Source organism: Lepisosteus oculatus, chromosome 14 (genome assembly GCF_040954835.1).
Source record: "Lepisosteus oculatus isolate fLepOcu1 chromosome 14, fLepOcu1.hap2, whole genome shotgun sequence".
Taxonomy (NCBI): domain Eukaryota; kingdom Metazoa; phylum Chordata; class Actinopteri; order Semionotiformes; family Lepisosteidae; genus Lepisosteus; species Lepisosteus oculatus.
Genome location: NC_090709.1, coordinates 23,119,386 through 23,140,650, shown reverse-complemented (window position 1 = coordinate 23,140,650; position 21,265 = coordinate 23,119,386). Strand labels below are relative to the sequence as shown.

Genomic DNA, 21,265 nt, shown 5'->3' with positions numbered 1-21,265 from the left:
CGTGTGAACAGGGGAATGAGCGAGCGAGCGGGGATAGGGCGCCTCCTGCGCTTAAGAGCTTACAGCACCTGGTATTCCCAGGAAGTCTCCCATCCAAGTACTAACCAGGCCCATCCCTGTTTAACTTCCGAGATCAGTCAAGATCAGGCATGCTCAAAGGGGTGTGGCCGTAAGCGAGACCAAGGCTCGCTGGCACCCTTCTTATTGAGAGGACAGCTCCGTCACCTCTTTTACGACGCTGCTTTTTTCCCTTGTGTTTTTCTCTTCTTTCCACGTTCTCTCTCTTCACTGCCTTCGTCCCCGCTCTATTTCACTTCAGCCTTTCACTCTTGCTTCCTTCCAATGAGGACGGAGCTGCGGGAGAAAGGGCGCTATAGAGGATCGCTGTGGAGAGCTGCTGCTGTGCTTTGACATCTGAGCTCTGTGGAAAACGATCTCAATACAATTCTGAAAAACGCGACTCTCCGAACGCCAGCCGAACAAGTCTCCACAGCCGAAGCGCTGTGTCTCTTTTCAGCTGGCGATAAACCTTTCCTCGATCCTTTGCGGACTTGTAAAACTGTTCCTGATCAGAATAAAAAACGCTCACGCTAATACACAAGCACCCGTGTCTCGCCAAAGCTGACAAATAAACAGACGGACAAGCCGCACTGCACGTGTGAACAGGGGAATGAGCGAGCGAGCGGGGATAGGGCGCCTCCTGCGCTTAAAAGCTTACAGCACCTGGTATTCCCAGGCGGTCTCCCATCCAAGTACTAACCAGGCCCATCCCTGTTTAGCTTCCGAGATCAGACGTGCTCAAGGGGGTGTGGCCGTAAGCGAAAGCAAGGCTCGCTGGCACCCTTCTTATTGAGAGGACAGCTCCGTCACCTCTTTTACGACGCTGCTTTTTTTCCCTTGCGTTTTTCTCTTCTTTCCACGTTCTCTCTCTTCACTGCCTTCGTCCCCGCTCTATTTCACTTCAGACTTTCACTCTTGCTTCCTTCCAATGAGGACGGAGCTGCGGGAGAAAGGGCGCTATAGAGGATCGCTGTGGAGAGCTGCTGCTGTGCTTTGACATCTGAGCTCTGTGGAAAACGATCTCAATACAATTCTGAGAAACGCGACTCCCCGAACGCCAGCCGAACAAGTCTTTAAGTGGAAATCTAATAAGTAAATTGATTCTTAAAATGTAGAGAGCTTTGCAAAGAAATATATTGGGGCTTTTAGATAATATATTTCAAGGATGTAATTGCTGTGCTACAGTACGTGCAGAATTTTAGAAAACAGTGCGTCAACAAAGTACACTGTTTAAGTTACTTTAGAAGACAATGTACCAAAACAATATATGCTGTCTGGGTCGTTAGAATTAGCTGAAAGTAACTGATAAGCTTTGAATAACATATCTAGTGCTTCTTCTTTCGCTTTTTGATGTAATCTGTTTTCTCTTAGGGAAAGTGGAAGTTTTAGAATGGACAAAGCGCTGAGCTTTTTTACAGCGCAACGTCTTATGAAAAGCCTGTACTGCTTGTAACAGATTGAGTCTCTGGTTGCTCCCAATATTGAAATAAAGACCTTACTCAGGTGAGAACTCTCTCTTGTGGCTTCCTTGATAGTTATATTTCCATGACACTGGTTTTAATGTCTGTAGATTGTATCTTATTTTTATTTTTTGTTTTGTTTCATGTTCATATTATGTGTTTTCACCCAGTTGACTCCAGTTAATAACAGTTCACCCAGTTAATAGCCACTTTTTATGCGCGAAAAACGGGTGATCTTTCTATCTCGTGATCAGCTTAGTATCTTTCTGTAAGTTTTTTTCTTCTTAATTAAACGTTTAAAATACATGAATTTCATAAAGACAACACACGTTTCGAACAGAAAAAAATCATATTCTGTTCTCTTCCTGGTATGTATAACAGATCAGCAGGTCTTATTTTCCCAATTGCTTTTTTCCACTGTATTTATCATAATGGCTAGCCAATGTCCTCTCTTAGCTAGGTAATGTTACTTGTGGATGTGCTTCTGCGTTGCGTAGAAGCACATGTATCCATAGAAAGTGTATTATACTACTATTTGAGCTACAGTACATAAAAATAATTATATCGTTATTAATTTCTTTAGGTACGTGATTCCATATTATATTCCCTATTAATCAAATTCTAAAAGTATGCTTTTGTTTACTCCGATAACGAGCACATTCACAGAAAATGTGAATATCTTATGACTTTTCACAAAGTATATAAAGTTAAGATGGTCAGAAGGAGCATGTAAAAACGTTTCCGAAACGTGGTAAAATCTTACTACATGTAAGACTTTGATGCTTAAAATGTTTAGGAAGAAAGTGGAATACTGGTGTGTATTTTTTCTTTAAACTACCAATACCAGCCATATACAGTTTACACTATATGTTTATGTTCCTAAATTAATATAGTTTATGGTGGTGTATCGTGGTTGTAGAGGTTTGATGGGTTTACTGAGACAATTATTAATTGTAGCAGTAATCACGAGGTTGTTCGTTGTGGCTTTTAGAAAATCAATCGTCAGAACAACTAACAACGCACACACACGGGTTCAATACACGAGATACATTTATTAACATAAATTGTGCACCAAACATATACTAGTCTGCCTGGATACGAGCGGCAGACCTTACTGTGAGGGTTATCAATATACAAGGTATATAATCTCGAAGAGATGCAAACACAAAGATACACAACAGAGAATATATGTCAATATATATCATTCGGTTACCAAATCGCTAATCAGTGTTATTACCCACTGTTACTCTAAACTCGGAAGTAAATACATTACTCATGAATTAAATTGATAACAACTTTTTTTGAGGTACAACTGAATTCTCGAGACAGAATGTAGAACATGGGGTTTACTTATCCACTGTGTATGGATTTGGAATCTCCCGGCACGAACACCAAACCAGCTGACAAGCTCTGTTGCAGCCTCTGTTCCAGCAGTTGTCCAATGGGCGTTGTCCCGGCGTCCTCTGGCTACCAGTCTGAATCCATCAAGAAGACAGGAATTTTAATATCGCACTGCCGTCTTGTGTACAAAATATTTGTTCAGCTCTAACGTCTGTGTGCGTTGACAAGGCATCTCAAAAGGAGGTATTAAATAAGAAAATGATCCTTTCTGTTACCATTCCTGTGGTTGGAGCGTTGTTTCACCCTTTTACGTTCTACAATATTTACAGACAAGGTTTTATCACTGGAGTTGTACAGAACAAGTGTGCATCAGTCCATGAAAATCATCAGTACTGCTGTTTTTCTATGCATAGTTTAATCAAGAGCACTTAAAAGATGCAAAAGATGGATTGTGGTCTGTGAGCACCTGCACATCTTCAAAAGTTCTCTATGTCAGGGGTGTAGCTTAGTGGTAGAGTGCTTGTCTTACATGTATGAGGTCCCAGGTTCAATTCCTAGCATCTTCAAGTGCTTTATGTTACTGTGCTCACATCGCAGTCTTCTGTCGAGTGAGAACTCTTTGCTCGTGTTCATAGAGAGCCAGGTTTACACAATTAAACTTGAAGTGCTACAGTGTTCTCTGCAGTTTTAGATGTACCTCCAAAGCATTTAGTTCTGTTAACTACCAAAGAATGTGAACTAATTTAAAGTCACATTCAGGAAATCCAGAGAACGTCTTCACACTTGTCGTGGCTGTTGCAGAAAAACCTCACCCGGGATTTCCTGAGAGATCATTCACCGAGCGAGTCCTCCCTCTGGATTCCGCACTGAGCTGAAAGCTGCGCGAATTCCTCACTGCGTGTCCTGTACTGTGTAGCACAGTGACAAGAACGCCTTGAGTTTTTTTCCGTATGTGAAGGAAAATGCAAAAGAGCATGAAAAGTGTTGATGGTATAAAATATCCATGGTACAACTCGAGAAAGAACTGACGGACAAAACAATGACATTTGATGATTACAAGAGAAACACAACCATCCGAACATGGGCTTGGATCCTGAACGCTTGTGTTAAAAGACAAAGCAAAGGATATAACCTGTAAATGTCTTCATGTCTTACAGTTTATGAAATAACACAATTTCTTCCTTTCTTAATAATTTCTTACTATTGATAGATGCTTTTTTGAATTTTAACAGAATCACAATTACAGACATTTGGGGTTAAACTGTTATTCACATATTCTAACGAAGAGAAACGTTAGTGTCTTCCGGTATGTGAGCCCATTTCTCAAATAGGAAAAGAATAAGTTATATAAATTGAATTATTCTATTTTGTAGGCTTGCATAGTCTTATTCATATTTCAGTTAAACCTTTTCTTCTGTAGTAATTTCACTTGATATTATATTAGTCCTGATTTACAATTTTTGGACATGGTTCATCTTAAATAATTTGTAATTAGTTTCAGTTTTGGAAAATCGCGCCCAGAAGCTACTAAAACTGGTAATGTTTGCATAATGTGTAATGCAATAGTAGCATTTTGGGTGGGAAAACAAAAGGTATTTCTTGGTATGAATCCCAACACTTCATAAGCGGTGTTCGAGGATTTCTCGCTTCAGATAAAGCTGTCAATACATCACAGATTTTTACTCAATCAATATCAGCAGTGTTATCGCTACCGAACACAAAATATAGATCCTGGCAATACTTCGTGAGATCTTCGTAAGAAAATCCAAAAAAGTACAGAAGCAATAAACGCTTTTTTTGGATCAAGAAGAGGATAATTATGAGACTCAAAATATCCCTGTCTTTTCTTTTTTCGAGGACAAATGGATTATTGAGGTGTAAAGATGGGTTCAAAACCAAAATCATCTGCTATTGCTGCTGTTTCTTTGATAGTTTCTTCAAATCCTTCAATTGATCATTGATTTAGAGGAATAATATTATACAAATTGTGGTTTTCTGTGAATTGCCAATTTTATTGTAATTACATCTTCGTTTACAGATGTCTTGCATGTATCACAAGGTATAATAGTCGCCGTGTGTCCTCAGCTAAAATGTTTTAAAAAGTACGACAAAAGTACAATATGCTTAACAACATTTATGGTTATATCTATATTAAAATGAAGGTAAATATACCAAGATATTAAAAAACAATTGTACAGTCCTAATCTCATAATGCTTGTGAAGTTTTCCAATAAATCCGAACTGTAATTTTGAAATATTATTGCTGAGAATGCGAAGAGAATACAAAGATCAAAATCAATGAGTGAAAATACAAAAGTAGTTCATTAAACTGAGTTTCTTCCCTGAAATGATTTGATTTGCTTGCAAAGTACTAAGCAGCTTTGAACGGATCACGGGAATCAAATATACAGATGGGTTCAGAGTGTGCTTTCCAACTTTTGTGTAACATTTTCCTTTGATAGGGCAGAGTTGTCTTCACAATCTGGGTTACATAAAAAGGAGTGACGTCAGTACAAAACAGCTTTCCTTCTTGGGGAACAACGGTTGTGTTCCATATTTCTAACTATTTTGGTTTCAAGATCTCAATTTAGTGTGAAACATAAAACCACCCTTTTGGTTAACAACCGAGCCACAAAGACTCATGTACATCTTAACACTCCTCGGTCTCAGTGAAAGTAATACACTCCGTAAAATTTCCAGAGATTCATTTATTTTTAAAGGAAAATCACCAACAGCGGCCGAGATCTACTGGAGTTTTTCATTCTATACTGCGATTTCTGAAGGGTACCCTGTGAAAATATGAGTTTTGACGAGAAGGGATGGACATATAAGGCTTGGGGAATTAAACTTTAAGGTGAAGACTGCGGGTTCAGTTGACTCCGATATACTTTGAAAATTAACTTCGGGATTTAGAGTCAGACATGCTACCGTTGCACCATGGGGTACTTAATTAAAAAAAATAGAAAAACAGTCAGTGTTCCTGGATCTGTTATCAAGAACAACACCTGCACAAGAGCTGCGCAGGAAGAATAAAATATGGTCTGAGATGAAGAGACTCTCTTCGGAAGAGCGGCGCTCTTCACAGGAGAATTTTTTGTGAAGCTGATTTGTCTCCTTTGGGGAATTCAAAACAGCTGAGAGCTGTGACCTTGTGGCACAAAGGTAGCATGTCTGACTCCACATCAGAAGGCTGTGTGTTCAAATTATGTCGAGGTCTGCTTTTAGTTTTTCAGGTTCTGCTCGTCCTGAACATGGAATTCACACCATGTAGTTGAGTTCTATCTGTACACCACATAGATAATCTAAACAAAATAGAGCCCTACTGGACATACAGTTAGGATCTCCCACAGCGAATACCCTTGAACACAAGAGAGAAGGCACAGTTCACATCTGCGAAACATCACATCCGTCTTTAGAGACAGCTACATCAGAGAATGGAATCCCGGAAGTTTCAAATAATTTCTTTTAATACAGGTTCAAGCAAACCTGAAAGTTAGGGAGTTTCTGGACACTTTTGTTTTATTAAAAAGTGTCTGAAGCCTGAAAATGTAATTTGAAAAAAAAAAACGCTATTGGACATTAGCAGGTACTTTTTGTAACGATTTGCTATTTCATGCTGGAAAACAAAGGAAACAGACCCAATGTTTGCTTTCAGGTGCGGTTCATTACATAATAGACATCTATTACTGAGGAGCTTGAATAAAATTTACATGAGCCAGGTAGAAGTCGAACCTACAATCTTATGATCCAACATCAGATGCGTTATTTATTAAACTGCTGGTATTTCACATAACCTGAATTCCCCAATAGTGTGCTCAGCGTTGCTACTAGTAATATACCGCCCCGTCTAAAATTTCAAAGTGAGAAACGTGTGTTTTCTGATTTTTTATGAGTTTTAAAATATAATCTCTTTAAATCAGACAAAGGCTTTATGTTCCGCACTGAAATTCCAATTGATTGAGAATTCAAAGAAAGACTGTTTTCTTCCACAACACCGTATAATTATCACATCCACCAGACTCTCCAACTTCTCCAGACCTTGCTGGGTGAGCATTCGCTCCGATAAATTAGGTCACGTATCATGTTAAATCACTTCTTCTCAACACAACATTTCCTGGTACACGTTTTCTCTATGAAAAAAAGACATTTTTCCCTTGCATGATTTCTCGTTTTTTATCAAAGCGTACAGAAAGAAAAAAGAAGAAGAAATAGTGTTGCAAAAGAACTCTGTCGCCCTTGGGAAATGTCAAACGCATTGGACATGAAAAATGCCCAATAAAAGCCATTTCTCTTCGTTTCTTAGTGTCGGGGCTGCTACTGTATGTAAAAGAGGCAATTTGCTCTGAGAGCAGGTTCAACACTTTCTGAACGCAGATGTCTCAGAGCAGTGTGTCCAAGTAGCTGGAAAAGGTGACAGTCATCCTGTCACCATAGCTTAGTTGGTTAAAGCGCTTCTCAATTAAACAAAAGAACCTATGCTCAAATCCCAGCTGTGTATTTCTTCCTATCTTGTAGTACAGAACGTACCATTTTGGGCAATCACAAAGGGCTTGACTTCGTTAAATGCATGTGTTCATTTCCTTTCTGGAAAACTTGTTTTTGATTAAATTCACACAGCTTGCGAAACATGAAATTCAGTTTTTGGTTATCAGTGCAGAAGAAATATTACCGGCTGGCAAAAAGAACGGTAAGATATTTTTTTTTTGATTCGAGAAAATACTCCACCAGTCAGTCTCTGTGGCACAATCGGTTAGCGTGTTCGGCTGTTATCCAAAAGGTTGGTGGTTCAAGTCCACCCAGGGTCGGGTTTCTTTTGCGATGTAAACATTGTTTTCGCATCGGTCGATTGGATTTCTCAGCTAAATCACAGCCATTTTAATATTTGTAGGAAATGCGATTGTTCAACACGTGTCAAAAATGTCCAATAATGCCCAACATCGCAACTCCCCAGAAAACCATATTCACCCAAGAAAAATTATCGTCGAATCATCATTTATACTCCCGTCACATCCTCTGCTGAAATATTTTAAAAATACAATGCAGATTTGTTTGAGAACTTGACAAGCATTGTTTTGTTAGCACTGTGCAGTTGGATTTTGATATTTTGACATATTTACCTTAATTTTAAACTGTAAATACTGTACAATCTATTGTAATTGTGTTGTAATATTAAAATATGTTAGCTGAGGATGCAAAGGGGTGAAAGGGAAAGGTCAGAGGGTACAGTAACAACAAGGTTAGGATTGGTGGAGGTGGTAGGGGTGTTGATGGTTTTTCTCTGTAGAGGATGATTGAGTTTTTTATCGTTCTCTGAAGTGAGAAACTGGAAGAGTTGGGAGTTGAGAGATCTGATGAGGTTAGTTATAAAAGGAAGTTGATGTGGAGCTGTTAGCTGTAAGAATTCCTTAATGTCTTTGATGTTGTCATCAAAGATAAACTGCAGTAAGCAAAGATAAAAAGAAAATTATCTTTGCATACTGCCCTGTCTTTCTAACAACTGAAGAAGGCATGGAATAACCTTTTACTTGTTCCTTTGCAGCCTACGCATGCCGACGCAGCTACAGTATAGTTCTGCAAGTCCATCTAAAATAACTTTGTTAATATATGCAGGTGATAAATTAACGTGTCTGAGTATCTTTTCCAGCTTTACTGAATTACATCAACTTGCCCACCGAGGATTAGCGTACCTCCGTTGCCCGAGTAACGTGACGCCTGTGAATGACGTGTAAAGAGCGCATTCTATACCTAGTGGAGACGGACAACGTTTCCAGCGCTGGGTTTCAGGGGCTTTCCCAACCTCTCCTCGACCTTTAAACGCCTTACATAGTAAATTTACATTATCCTGTAATATGAATTTCCCTAACAGAAAAAAAAAAATGTAACAGAAGAAACTCTCGTAAGGTTAAATTCCCCCCCCCCCACGATTACAACCTCCGATTAAACTGCTGCCTGGCCGGTGTACGCGTCGCCAGTCCGCTCCGGCTCCGCAGGAGACGGGCTGTCAAACCCGAGACGGGAATCCGGGTCCGGGCTGCCCCACGGGTGAGTGAACCGCCGTCCTCTCCGGGCTTAGTCCGGACGGAAGCTCAGTAGTACCTAGTGCCCTGTTCACTAACTGCTGTAGGGTACGAGAGGTCGGCGGTGACTAAACACTCCGCCTGCAGGGAGAGGGACAGGACGGAGACGGTTATTCTCTTCTGGCAGTTTATTTTAACTGTCACATTTCCACCGTCTCTCTCTCTCTTTCATTTTCGTCCTGCTCTCTCCCGTTTCCTCGTCACATGGCCGCCGCATGGCCAGTCAGAGAACAAGGAAACGCGTGTATCATCATCGTAAACCTGTTCAGAGACGGAAGTAGAGAGCTCTCTTTAACTTAAAAATATTTTAAACTGCATAACCGAATAAAACAATGACAACGGCCCAGGGCATAAACGCGCACCAGTTTCTGACGCGTAGGCGGACTTCAGAGGCGCCTGACTCCTTTTGTCGTTGAACCGACTTCTGTCTTCATTACTTCGGAGTTTCACTCCTACTTCGTATCAGAAATAAATAACTTTCCACACGACTTTACAGGAAGCTGGAAACAACAGGTTCGAGAAGTGATATTTACATGTCTCTATATATAATACTTTCCGTACAAATAAAAGGTATAGATGTCTGGGGGAGGCTCAGTGGTTGTTATTCCTGCCCTGGGATCAGTTCAGAACCTGGGGTGCTGTCTGTGTGGAGTTCTGAACTGTGTTTGTGGGGGTTTCCTCCTGGTGCTCCAGTTTCCTCCCAGTCCAGAGACAGGCTGGGGGGTTAATTGACTTCTTGGTGTGTGTGTATATGTGTGTGTCCTGTGATGGACTGGTGCTCCGTCCAGGGTGTGTGTGTGTCCTGTGATGGACTGGTGCCCTGTCCAGGGTGTGTGTGTGTGTATGTGTGTGTCCTGTGATGGACTGGTGCCCTGTCCAGGGTGTGTGTGTGTATGTGTGTGTCCTGTGATGGACTGGTGTCCTGTCCAGGGTGTGTGGGTGTGTGTGTCCTGTGATGGACTGGTGCCCTGTCTAGGGTGTGTGTGTATGTCCTGTGATGGACTGGTGCCCCGTCCAGGGTGTGTGTGTGTCCTGTGATGGACTGGTGCCCTGTCCAGGGTATGTGTATGTGTGTGTCCTGTGATGGACTGGTGTCCTGTCCAGGGTGTGTGAGTGTGTGTGTCCTGTGATGGACTGGTGCCCTGTCTAGGGTGTGTGTGTATGTCGTGTGATGGACTGGTGCCCCGTCCAGGGTGTGTGTGTGTCCTGTGATGGACTGGTGCCCTGTCCAGGGTGTGTGTATGTGTGTGTCCTGTGATGGACTGGTGTCCTGTCCAGGGTGTGTGAGTGTGTGTGTCCTGTGATGGACTGGTGTCCTGTCCAGGGTGTGTGTGTGTGTGTGTGTGTGTGTGTGTGTGTGTGTGTGTGTGTGTGTGTGTGTGTGTGTCCTGTGATGGACTGGTGTCCTGTCCAGGGTGTGTGAGTGTGTGTGTCCTGTGATGGACTGGTGTCCTGTCCAGGTGTGTGTGTGTGTGTGTGTGTGTGTGTGTGTGTGTGTGTGTGTGTGTGTGTGTGTGTGTGTGTGTGTGTGTGTCCTGTGATGGACTGGTGTCCTGTGCAGGGTGTGTGAGTGTGTGTGTCCTGTGATGGACTGGTGTCCTGTCCAGGGTGTGTGAGTGTGTGTGTCCTGTGATGGACTGGTGTCCTGTCCAGGGTGTGTGTGTGTGTGTGTCCTGTGATGGACTGGTGTCCTGTGCAGGGTGTGTGAGTGTGTGTGTCCTGTCCAGGGTGGGTGGGTGTGTGTGTGTGTGTGTGTGTGTGTGTGTGTGTGTGTGTGTGTGTGTCCTGTGATGGACTGGTGTCCTGTCCAGGGTGTGTGAGTGTGTGTGTCCTGTGATGGACTGGTGTCCTGTCCAGGGTGTGTGTGTGTCCTGTGATGGACTGGTGCCCTGTCCAGGGTGTGTGTATGTGTGTGTCCTGTGATGGACTGGTGTCCCGTCCAGGGTGTGTGAGTGTGTGTGTCCTGTGATGGACTGGTGTCCTGTCCAGGTGTGTGTGTGTGTGTGTGTGTGTGTGTGTGTGTGTGTGTGTGTGTGTGTGTGTGTCCTGTGATGGACTGGTGTCCTGTCCAGGGTGTGTGAGTGTGTGTGTCCTGTGATGGACTGGTGCCCTGTCTAGGGTGTGTGTGTATGTCGTGTGATGGACTGGTGCCCCGTCCAGGGTGTGTGTGTGTCCTGTGATGGACTGGTGCCCTGTCCAGGGTGTGTGTATGTGTGTGTCCTGTGATGGACTGGTGTCCTGTCCAGGGTGTGTGAGTGTGTGTGTCCTGTGATGGACTGGTGTCCTGTCCAGGGTGTGTGAGTGTGTGTGTCCTGTGATGGACTGGTGTCCTGTCCAGGGTGTGTGTGTGTGTGTGTGTGTGTGTGTGTGTGTGTGTCCTGTGATGGACTGGTGTCCTGTGCAGGGTGTGTGAGTGTGTGTGTCCTGTGATGGACTGGTGTCCTGTCCAGGGTGTGTGTGTGTGTGTGTGTGTGTCCTGTGATGGACTGGTGTCCTGTCCAGGGTGTGTGAGTGTGTGTGTCCTGTGATGGACTGGTGTCCTGTCCAGGGTGCGTGTGTGTCCTGTGATGGACTGGTGCCCTGTCCAGGGTGTGTGTATGTGTGTGTCCTGTGATGGACTGGTGTCCCGTCCAGGGTGTGTGAGTGTGTGTGTCCTGTGATGGACTGGTGTCCTGTCCAGGGTGTGTGTGTGTGTGTGTGTGTGTGTGTGTGTGTGTGTGTGTCCTGTGATGGACTGGTGTCCTGTCCAGGGTGTGTGAGTGTGTGTGTCCTGTGATGGACTGCTATCCTGTCCAGGGTGAACCCTGCCTTGTGCCTGTTGCTTGCTGGGATAGACTCCAGCTCCCCCCTGTGACCCTGGACTGGATACAGCTGTTAGAAAATGGATGTCACTGTCCCCGGTCTCTTTGTGTGTGTCAGTGTCCCCGGTCTCTCTATGTGTGTCACTGTCCCCAGTCTCTGTGTGTGTGTGTCACTGTCCTTGGTCTCTCTGTGTGTGTCACTGTCCCTGGTCTCTCTGTCTGTGTCAGTGTCCTCGGTCTCTCTCTCCAGATGCGCTCCAGAGGTGGCAAGGCTGTAGACTGGAGGATGATGGGAGTGTGGCTCTGTTTGATCACTACAGCTTCAATGGACAAGACTTCCTGTCCTTTGAGGTGGACAACATGACCTGGAGAGCAAGTTCCCTGGAGGCAGAGGGCACTCAAAGGGACTGGAACCAGAACAAGATTAAAAACCAGTATACCAGATTATTCCTGGAGACTGACTGTATGGAAACACTGAAGAGATTCCTGCAGTACAGAAAGAAACACAAAAACCACACAAAGGTGAGACAGAGAGATATCAGATACAATATGAGACAAATGCACCTAGAAGCTCTACACAAGAAGTTCCCCCATGTGCAGAGGAGTGGGTGGCACAGTGCAGTTTCTGGGGTGCTGTCTGTGTGGAGTTTGCATGTTCACCTCATGTTTGTGTGGGTTTCCTTCCACTTGCTGGTGGGTAAATTGGCTTATGGGAAATTGGCTCGTGTGTGAGTGTGTGTCTGTGTCTGTGTGAATGTGAAGCTTGTGTGATCCTGTGTGAATATGACGTGTCTGCAGTGCTCCAGTTCTACTGTGATCTCCTTTCTTAGCCTGAGGAACAGACAAAGAGAAAATGTGTTTGATTTGTATAATTGTCTAATACTGACATGTTTTGGTTGTAAAGGTTTGCAGAAAGGAGCCACACAATATTTTGTCTGTGCAGCGATGTCGCCTCACCTTGCACAGTGTCCACACTAATTCTCAGTGTGTTAACATTGCTTCCGGTCTCCCTCTCAGTCTCTCCTCAGGTGTTTGTCTCTTCCGAGCATCTGGGAGACACACAGAGCTGTTCCCTGTCCTGTCTGGTCACTGGGGCTTCAGTCCTAGAGTCATAGAGGTCAGTTTGTCCAGGCCTGGAGAGACCGAGGGAGAGGACGTGTGGTCCAGTGGGCTCAGACCCAATGGAGACAGCTGAGGAAGAGTGTGGAGATCTGAGAGAGTAAGATCGAGGAATACAGCTGTATTGTCACTCATCACAGCTCCAACCACAGCGTCACGCTGAGCTGGGGTAAGTGTCTGGAGCAGATCAGTGTGTGTTATACTATATCACACACGGGGGTGAGAGTGGAGCAGATCAGTGTGTATTATACTGTATCACACACTGGGGTGAGTCTGGAGCAGATCAGTGTGTATTATACTGTATCACATACAGGGGTGATACAGGAGCAGATCAGTGTGTATTATACTATATCACACACGGGTGAGTCTGGAGCAGATCAGTGTGTATTATACTATATCACACACGGGTGAGTCTGGAGCAGATCAGTGTGTATTATACTGTATCACACACTGGGGTGAGTCTGGAGCAGATCAGTGTGTATTATACTGTATCACACACAGGTGAGTCTGGAGCAGATCAGTGTGTATTATACTGTATCACACACTAGGGTGATAACAGAGTCACATTATTTTTGTTATGCAGCAGGTAACGTCTGAAACTTTTCTTGTCTCTATAACAGATTATGCCGCATGTCTGAACTCTAACCACCTGGATTCCAGACTGCATGTCAGGGTGATTCTGGCACTTCTGTGTGTGATGGCAGCAGGGGCTGTAGTCATCTTGCACCAGAAGAAGCTGTGCTGTGTGCCATTTTTACCACTGTCTTCACAAAGTCTTTTCACAGACCCCAGCTTGCTCTCCATGAGACACACAGACAGGGAGAGAAGCTGGGGGTCAGAGTGCAGGGTCAGCCATTGTACAGCACCCCTGGAGCAGTTGGGGTTAAGGGCCTTGCTCAGGGGCCCAAAGGAGTAGGATTCCTCTGCCGGCCGCAGATTTTTAAAAAAGATTTTAAGATTTTTAAAGTACGCAGGCTGGATAGCCAGTAGCCATATCACCCTGCAACTCGCAACTGGTCAGTACTTGGATGGGAGACCTCCTGGGAAAGCTGAGGTACTGCTGGGAGAGGTGTTAGTGTGGCCAGCAGGGGGCGCTCACCCTGCAGTCTGTGTGGGTCCTAATGCCCCAGTATAGTGATGGGGACACTAGACTGTAAACAGGCGCCGTCCTTCGGATGAGACGTAAAACCGAGGTCCTGACTCTCTGTTGTCATCAACAATCCCAGGGTGTTTCTCGAAAAGAGTAGGGGTGTTTCCCCAGTGTCCTGGTCTAATCCCCCCCTGGTCTTTACCAGTCACAGCCTCCTAATTATCCCCATCTCTGAACTGGCTTCATCCCTCTGCTCTCCTCCCCACTGAGAGCTGCTGTGTGCTGAGCGGACTGGAGTATCATCCAGGTGGGGCTGGAGGGGATCCCCATTAACCTGTAAAGTGCTTTGAGTGGAGTGTCCAGAAAAGCACTATATAAATGTAAGGGATTATTATTAATTTTTATTATTAAGCTGTTTAAGATGGCAACACACTTCAGGCGCATGGAACATGAATGCTGGACACGAATATTAATAAGCTTCCAATGACAACACCACAGAGCAAGAACACGTTTGAGCTGAAAGATGTATATTTCACATTGAAACCGCAGGAAGTCTGATTACAGAGTAATTATGTGGTGAATGTTTCTACCACCCTGGGGGTGTCAAAGCATGGTGTTGTAGTCCTAGATGGTGATGCATTTTTTAAAACTCTGTTTGCTTTTGGACATCCACTTTGTAGGAAGAGATTTAGTTCGAGTTTGCTTTTTATTTTATTTTATAGAAATTGGCCTGTCTCATTATTGTCCAGTGCTTCAGGTTAAGGAGCTAGAATTGTGTTAAGGAGCCTCTGAGACTCCTTATTTGATATATATGGAGTACCTGGGGGACAGCTCTGTGGCTCAGTGGTTTTGCTTGGCTGCCTCGTACTGCAGAGGCCCCCGGGTTCAATTCCAGACCCAGAGTGCTGTCGGGGTGGAGTCTGCATATTCTTCCGTGTGTGTGTGTCCCTTATTGGACTAGCAGGGTACACCACTATCCATCCTGGATGCATGCACATGATCTCACAAAAGACTTGAACGCGGGTGCCTTGTGCTTCCATTGGATGACAGAGGAGCTACGACCACGATGATTACACAGTACCTAGTTTGGATGATGTCTTACGCTCATGAAAGTCGACTGCAGTTCCAGATATTGAGCAGGTATATTCAAGATTTATACAACCCTGACAGCCTCGATCCTTTCTTGACAGCCTTGTTAGGAGCAAAGGCAATTACTGCTATGTTTAATTACTCTGGTGACCTACACCAAGCTGCATGGTCACTATAATCCACTATTTATTCCATACATGCCAGCGTGATTAAGTAGCACTATAACCCTGAGTATGCACAGATATATACAGTATGTCTCCTTCAAGAAGTTCCTTGAAGTATTCATTAATACTACACTTTCTTATATTGATTTAATGAAATGGTCTGAGACACATGTTTGAAAAGTTTAAAATAGGCATGAGGGCGTTATCTACAATACAGTATTTCTAAATGTAAGAATGTGAGAGTTGTGTGGACCTTATCTTTTTTTTACCTTGTTTAGTCTTTTTTTTGGTCAAGTGCAATTGTATTACAGTATGTAGCCCCTGACGGTGTTATTGGTGTTATATGTTATATGTACTCTTGTTTGTACGGTATAAATTTTTGCTGTTGCAATAAAAAAAAACGAAAGTCGTGCATAGCAACGGTCACTAAGGAAGTGCGGCTTAATCCCGGAATTCCGGTGTCCGTGCAGTAGAGGGAGACACTCCCTCCGCTCTCACAGTGGATCAGCTGTCACCCTGCTCACAAGGGGGTGGAGGGGATCCCCATTAACCTGTAAAGAGCTTTGAGTGGAGAGTCCACAAAAGCGCTATATAAGTGTAAGCAATTATTATTATTTATAACAAATCAAATTACTTAAGAACATATGAAACGTTAATGATACCAATAGACAATTCAGCTTATTAGAGCTCAGTGTTTGTTCTGTACACATGTACTTATAATACATGGAATAATTTACAAAGATCCCACTACGTCCCCCTGTGTAGAATAGATGTTCATAATCTGTTTAGTCTATTGTTAGTCTCTAAACTGTCAAAATTGAAAATCTGACGTTTAATCATATTCCACTTACTGTAAGTCCACCTGTTCTGATCTGTGGTTTCAATGTCATCAACCATCAACTAACCAACCATTTTTATTCTCCTTAAAACTTTTGAAATCCAACTTTTGAGCAGCTGGTCAGAAAGTCAAGTTGCCCAGTAAGGCTGATCGAATGTTCCCTTCCAAACATACGTGAAAGGAAAAATACACCAGTGATTGCCAAAGCAAACAATTCTCAAAAAGTATTTCCTTGGACCTGAATACTACTACTACATTTAAATGTGATAATATATATATATATATTCATTAAACAACTCTCAATGCATTTTCACTGTACTGAGACCAGACCTTGATGTTTAAACAGAGAACCACTCATAGAGAAAATATTATACTATATCCATATATATTGAACCTTAATATAAATGCTACGGTATTTGAAGCTTGCATTATTCTTAGACGTCGGTCTGTCGCCAGTGGCCAGTCGCCACTGTTTCACAGAGGAATCCTGTGCAGACTGATCCTCCGACACTCAGTCTCCCATAGGGTGGCACTGCCCTGTGGAGCAAAGACATCACCGATGAAGTTCCTGGCGTTCAGAATGCGCGTCGCCAAGGCTGTGCTGCTTAAGCATCTCACCATCTTCCTCCTCGTCTTTCGAGAACACCACGCCATTGTCCTCCTGGCCCCAGCGCAGGCTGGTGTTGCCCAGCTCGGTGTGCCTGGACAGCTCTCTCGTCACCTGTGGAGGGGACAGTACCACAGCAGCCCGGGTCAGAAATCAGGGCCCGGTACGTCTTCCTGAACGAGAGCCGCGGTCTTGTCGCGGCAGGGAGGACGCGATCGCCGGGCGAAACAGGGAAGCAGCAGCAGACAGCGCCTGTGGTGGGTGATAGTGGTCTGTAGTGGGAGGTGGCAGCTGGAGTGAGCGCTCTGGAAAACGTGGGACGTAGTGGGATTCAAAGTTGCAGAACGAAGCAGGGAGGCAGCCAGAGAGGTGACGTCGAAAGCAAGCAAAGCCCGGAGCCGATATATACCCAAGCGAAGCAGCTAAGAGACGAGGTCGAGGCGAGAAATCTTGGACGCCAAGGAGCAAACACAAGGGCAATCCAAGAGCAAGGTCGAGGGAAACGGGGTCAAAGAATCAAGGAAAACTTGACTAAGGAACACAAAGGCTCAAGCCTGAACTCCCTAACACTGAGCGAGTGGAGGGCTGACTGTGAGCAGGTGGAACTGATCTTCCACCCGATTGCACTGTCACGGCAACCAGGTGACTGACAGGTGGCCACGTCGGTTGCTGTGGTTACTCGGAAGGGTCTTTGAGCAATCCAACGTGAGCAGGCATGATACAATAAACAAAGCCAGCAAGGGAAAGGTCAGCGCTTCGATATAACTGCAACTATGATCTCCAGTATTCTCTCTCTTATATTCTAGTTTAAAGCCCTTATTAACTCTATAACTCTACCCTGCACTTTTGGGCCTATTCATATCCTCCCTTAATTCAAAATGCCAAAAGGAAGATAATAGTAATTTCTTCTGTTTGTTTTGTATTGCGTTTATTAATCACTTCCACTCCCCAGTTTATAAATACTCCCAGTCTGTCCACAGCTCTGCGCTAATCTTCTCTTGCTCCCCGCCTTCCATCCTATCTTGACCCTTGCAACTGCCTCCCTGGCTCATTCTTCACAAATGATTTCCCCAGCCAGGTGAGGTAACACTACAATAATAAGTACACTATCCCTTTATATTCATCTGATTGTTTCCTGAATTCCTAAAATGCTGCTTTTTAACCAAAGAAAATCCCCAATAATGATTCATATTGGTAGGAACCCACTGCGTGCAATGTGTGACAACCATTATGATTGAGTGTATTTCTGATTTCTGTATAACAAAGCAATGTGTGGCTCATTATGCATAGCATTGACTGGATGATCTTTTTTGTCTACTGCAGCTCCAACAGTATGATTTGCTTAGTTTCTTCTTTACGAGGAGCCTGGAATATCGCAAGCCACCTATGCACACTGACACAATCTAGTAGTCGATTTCCTATACCTGGACCAGAAGCCACTCTTTAACATCTGGGTCATTAGGATTCACTTCCGAGTCCATTAATATCCTTACTCTCAGCACCACTCTCTTCCCTGTGGAGGAAAGGATGAAAACAGCATAGAAGACAAAAAAAGAGGCAAACCCCATTCTGAAGTAGCATTAAGTGATTCACCCTGCCTGGTCTGAGGGACAGTTATATGGTCAAGGACGTCAAAACATCACTTACAATATTACAAAAGACTGGTGCTCTGAAGGTGGCTCCAGAGTCTATCCCAGCAAGCAACAGGTGCAAGGCAGGGTTAACCCTGGCAGTAATGCCAGTCCGTCACAGGGCACACACCACAGCTCATTTTCCCAGGAGCCGATTCAAAACCTACCAGCATGTCTTCGTACTGCAGGAGAAAACCCACGCAAAGACAAGGAGAACATTCAAACTCCATGCAGACAACAGCCCAGATACTGAACCCAGAGCTCAGGCACTACGAGGCAGCAATGCTAACCACTGCACCCAGTGCACCCTGGGACCGACTCTGGGCCACCACAAGTGCGAACTGGACAAGCGGTCGTGGAATAGCAAAGTGCCGGCGACGTTCCCTGCAAGGTTACCCCCATAAGGCTGTCGAAGTGGCACCGCGATAACTTACCACTGTAGCAGAAGAAAGCGTAGGTGGTGTTGCAATTATAGTCATTCCAGGAGCCTCTCGCACTCCCCTGAAGATTCACGGCGCCACAGCTCTCGATGCCGCCATAATTGTTGGGCTCGCCCACGTGCCAGGGGCGGAAAGTGGAGACGTCCCCATCGGACCACTTCCAGGGCTCGGTGAACAGTCCGATCCAGACCTCCCTGCCTCCGGCCGTAACTCTTACTAACTCATTCTCGCTCTGGCTCCTCACCCGGGTCAGGTCGGTGTAATGTTCTCTGCAAAACGTCAGGGCTTCTGTCCAGTTCTTGGCCTCAGCCACCAGGAAGTATTGATCGGCTGCGCCTTCCCCCCCTGAAGAAGTGAACCCCAGTCAGTAGTCGGGTTGAGGGTCGCGGAGCAGCCTCGGCAAGCAACAGGCAGGATACCACCTGGATGGGACGCCAGTCCACTGCACGGAGGCACAAGCACTGCATACAGTCACACCAGGGCCAAACATTCCCAGCAGCCAATTCACTCACCAGAGCGTCTTTGGACTGTGGGAGGACACTGGAGCACCTGGAGGAAACCCCCACGCACAAGGGGAGAACATGCAAACTCCACCTCGCCACCCCAGGATTTGAACCCAGGGCCCCGATGCCGCCATCCCATCAGCCCAAGAGCCACTCAAAGGATTCAATTCTGAGAACAATGGGGAATTTCATAAGGAGGAATTACTCGTACTCCCAAGCCCCCCCCTCCCTCCACCACCTTCACATCCAGTAGTCGCGTGAGAAAGACCGTAAAAGGCCGTAAAAGACTCAGGGGCCATTTACCTTGATAGCAAACGGAATAGCTCGTGAAACTGCAAGGGCGATCTGCCCACAACCCGCCGCCGACCATCGCCACGCAGTTCTCCTTGCCGCCGTAGTTGTTTGGTTCTCCCGCACGCCAGCTGGTAAAAGCAGACCTCCCCACGCCGTAGAGGTAGCCCCCCCCGAGGGACCACTGCCACAGGTCCCAGACATAGTACAGGCCGGTCCAGGCGCAGCCCGTGACCGGCTCGGCGGTGGCAAGGAGCTGCTCCAGGTCGGCTGGCCCACTCACGGTAGCCATGTCCGTGTACTGGCCCCTGCAGTACGCCCGAGCCCCCGCCCACGTCCTGCGCTTGCTCACGAAGTGGTAGCGGTGAGGCGAGACCACGCCCAGAGGCCTGAAACACAGGAGGCAGGGTTGAGGCTTAGGAGCAGGGGTGACCAGCTCGCGATGCCTGGCCAAGCCTGCGCACGACGTGCCAACGCGTCGGAGAAGCAAATCCGGTCGGGGAATGGCCCGGCACTTCTCAACCCGACATTTGTGGCTGTCGTTTTGAGTGGTTTTGTCTTCCCTGGGGGAGGATTTCAAATGGGTCTGCCAATGCACTGTGAAGTGGCACAGGGGCTTTAGGACTGCAGTTTCTCAGCGTTGGGACGCTGGGTTCAGCTCTGCTTCTGGTCTGGTTTGTATATTCGACACTGTGCTCACGCTGGGTTTCCTCTAGGGTGCTCCAGTCTGCTCCCCAGTCGAAAGGCATGCTGGTATGTTCACTGACGTCTGGGAGAGTTAGTGCCAGTGTGATGGAGTACCACTCCTTGTGCCTGCTGTTTACTGGAATAAGCTCTGGCTGTCCCACCACCCTGAACTGCATGAGGTGGAACAGGTGGGAGGATGGAATATCATATAATCAAGAGCACCGCTGATATCAAAGTCAGGCGGAACGATTAATTGGCAAAAAGCAACGGCATCAACAAGACCAGATGATAATCAGTCTAAGATGGCGCCGTGTTAGTGGCAGCCTGCTACAGCAGGTCTGTGTCTTTTTGTTGTCTTTTTGTTTCTTTCAGTTAGTTAATGCTAGTGTGTTAGTGTTTTTTCTTCATACCTTTGCCGGCAACTAGATTTGCGATCACAACATGATGGATACTAGAAAGCTGACATGCTTTTTCTTGTTTTTTCTGATACTCGGACCTCTGTTTCTATCGGGTTGCAATGCCGATAGCTACAGAGGCATTGTCTACACGCATGACCAGCTGATCGCGCTAGCGCGTCCGGCTCTACTCACTGGAGAGAAGCCATTGGTGCCGGAGGAGCTGAGGAGGAGAAGCCGAGGCTGTAGGGCTGGTGCGACGCAAAAGGCGAAGAGAAGGAGATTTAAACCCTACCTTCCTTCGATCATCATGGGAAATGTGCGGTCCTTAGTGAACAAGATGGACGAACTGGGAGCATTGGTGAGAAGCCAGAGGGAGTATCGTGAATGCAGTATCATGTGTTTCACCGAGACGTGGCTGCAGGAACTTATTCCGGACTCGAACGTTACCATCGGCGGCTTTCAGACGGTGCGGGCGGACAGAAACACCGAGAGTGGTAAGAGGAAAGGAGGGGGGCTCGCGGTGCTTGTCAACAACAGATGGTGGACATACTCATTTTAAGGAGCGCGTCTGTAACCCGGACACCGCGGGAGTTTACATGCGCCATCTTTGTTGTTGTTTACATTCCACCTACGGCAAACGCAGAGGTAGCGTGTGACGTCATAAACACA

The 21,265-nt window shown here is 45.6% G+C and overlaps 1 protein-coding gene, 1 long non-coding RNA gene and 2 pseudogenes across 3 annotated transcripts; 1 reads left to right on the top strand and 3 right to left on the bottom strand.

The window, feature by feature from the left end:
• Positions 1-56: 56 nt before the first annotated feature.
• LOC138218655 (5S ribosomal RNA) lies at positions 57-175 on the bottom strand (annotated as a pseudogene).
• Positions 176-711: 536 nt separating this feature from the next.
• On the bottom strand, positions 712-820 carry LOC138219041 (5S ribosomal RNA; annotated as a pseudogene).
• Positions 821-8,776: 7,956 nt separating this feature from the next.
• On the top strand, positions 8,777-15,304 carry LOC138242873 (uncharacterized). Of its 2 annotated transcripts, XR_011191739.1 has the most exons (4): positions 8,777-8,903; positions 11,990-12,261; positions 12,757-13,027; positions 13,479-15,304. It is a non-coding gene; the product is annotated as an uncharacterized lncRNA (long non-coding RNA). The 2 variants fall into 2 exon arrangements; XR_011191738.1 differs by lacking the exon at positions 8,777-8,903 and having other exon boundaries at positions 11,899-12,261.
• Positions 15,305-16,550: 1,246 nt separating this feature from the next.
• Positions 16,551-21,046, bottom strand: LOC138242530 (C-type mannose receptor 2-like). The gene is made up of 6 exons (XM_069198063.1): positions 20,889-21,046; positions 19,524-19,900; positions 18,712-19,062; positions 18,071-18,159; positions 16,658-16,760; positions 16,551-16,576 (listed from the first exon to the last, which is right to left on the bottom strand). Exons 1-6 carry the CDS (start codon positions 21,044-21,046, stop codon positions 16,551-16,553), a joined length of 1,104 nt encoding a protein of 367 aa, XP_069054164.1.
• Positions 21,047-21,265: the final 219 nt, after the last annotated feature.